Source organism: Sphaeroforma arctica, assembly GCF_001186125.1.
Source record: "Sphaeroforma arctica JP610 unplaced genomic scaffold supercont1.2824, whole genome shotgun sequence".
Taxonomy (NCBI): Eukaryota; class Ichthyosporea; order Ichthyophonida; genus Sphaeroforma; species Sphaeroforma arctica.
In genome coordinates, this window is record NW_014037734.1 from 1 (window position 1) to 1,716 (window position 1,716).

Consider the following 1,716-nt stretch of genomic DNA (forward strand, 5'->3'; position numbering starts at 1 on the left):
CACCCTCACTTACCTACCATCACTCCTTCTTATCACCCTCACTTATCTACCATCACTCCCTCTTATCACCCTCACTTACCTACCATCACTCCTTCTTATCACCCTCACTTACCTACCATCACTCCTTCTTATCACCCTCACTTACCTACCAATCACTCCCTCTTATCACCCTCACTTACCTACCATCACTCCCTCTTATCACCCTCACTTACCTACCAATCACTCCCTCTTATCACCCTCACTTACCTACCATCACTCCCTCTTATCACCCTCACTTACCTACCATCACTCCCTCTTATCACCCTCACTTACCTAATCACTCCTTCTTATCACCCTCACTTACCTACTATCACTCCTTCTTATCACCCGTGCTAACAGTCATTGAGCTGGCGCTGGCGGGAGTGGCGCAGGTGGCCATATGTTATCTGGTGTGGAAAGGTTGGCAGACGATGAATTCGTCTCAGTCCAGTACAAAGCCAGTGCACTTGCCTGAGTTTATTCTCAAACGGTTAGAGGCCAAGAACGAAGGTCTCAACGAGCGCGAGATGATCATAGGTGTGTGGGTGTATGTGTGTGGTGTCTGGGAGTGTGTGGGTTTGTGTGGCTGTGTAGTGTCTGGGGGCTTGTGGGTATGTGTGGGTGTGTGTGTGTGGTGTCTGGGAGGGTGTGGGTGTATGTGTGTGGTGTCTGGGGGTAGTCCGGATGTCCAGGTTTCGGGTGCAGGTTGCGGCGCCCGAGTGGCGTGGAACGGGACCGCTTGTCCTGTTCATGTGCGTTCCTAATAAACTTGGGGGTTTTTTTACTAATTATGTATGGACGTGGTGAATCTTCCAGCTATTCTCTCTGTGGATGCTCCATGGCTATAAGACTGGTTGCTACGCAGTGGTTGCTACGCAGTGGTTGCTACGCAGTTTTTTGTGTTTATGTCACAGTTGCGTCGGGTGTGGTACATTATTATGGTCCCTTTGCAGTGGTTTATGAACCTCGTTTATTCCGCAGATTGACTACTTGATTCTGCTTTCAACCTGGGCTTAAAAATCGGGGTATGGACACTTAACACTTAATGTAATACAGGATCATTCGAGTTTAGTTAAACCTTTGTTATTGCTACCTCCTGTGCCTACCTTTGGCAGCCGGTGAAATCGTCAACCCAGATACACTCACAGTCGAGTGGAAGGATATAGGTGGCCTGGATGAGCAGATTCGTGACTTACAAGAGGCGGTATGAGAAAATACTACGAAGGCACCCAGCACTAGTACTGTTGAATATTTTAATCATTATATATATATATATATATATATATATATTCATATATATATACATATATGCTATTAGTACTGTGAATATATATATATATATATGATATCAATGCCACGGGCATAGGCACCTAGCACTAGTACTGTTGAATATACATGTATATATATACATGATATTAATACTGCAAACATATATACATATAATATTACGACTGTGAATATATATATATATGATATTGATACTGCGAACAATGTGAATATACATGATATCAATTATACGGGCATAGGCACCTAGCACTGGCACTTGTAAACATATTTACAAAATATGAATATCGCGAACATAAATAATTGACATCACCAACATAAATACCTAGCTAAACATCCAACTGAAACTATTGCGATCAGAGTTTGTGCATGCAACATGGGGTGACACTTGCAGAAATGAAGCAGTTATATATA

At 43.2% G+C, this 1,716-nt stretch overlaps 1 protein-coding gene across 1 annotated transcript; it reads left to right on the forward strand.

Annotated features, from left to right (window-relative positions):
* Positions 1-378: 378 nt before the first annotated feature.
* On the forward strand, positions 379-1,228 carry SARC_13025 (hypothetical protein; the record flags this gene model as incomplete). The annotated part of the gene is made up of 2 exons (XM_014292853.1): positions 379-555; positions 1,134-1,228. Coding segments are annotated over 2 exons (272 nt in total), but the record flags the coding sequence as incomplete, so codon positions are not given.
* Positions 1,229-1,716: the final 488 nt, after the last annotated feature.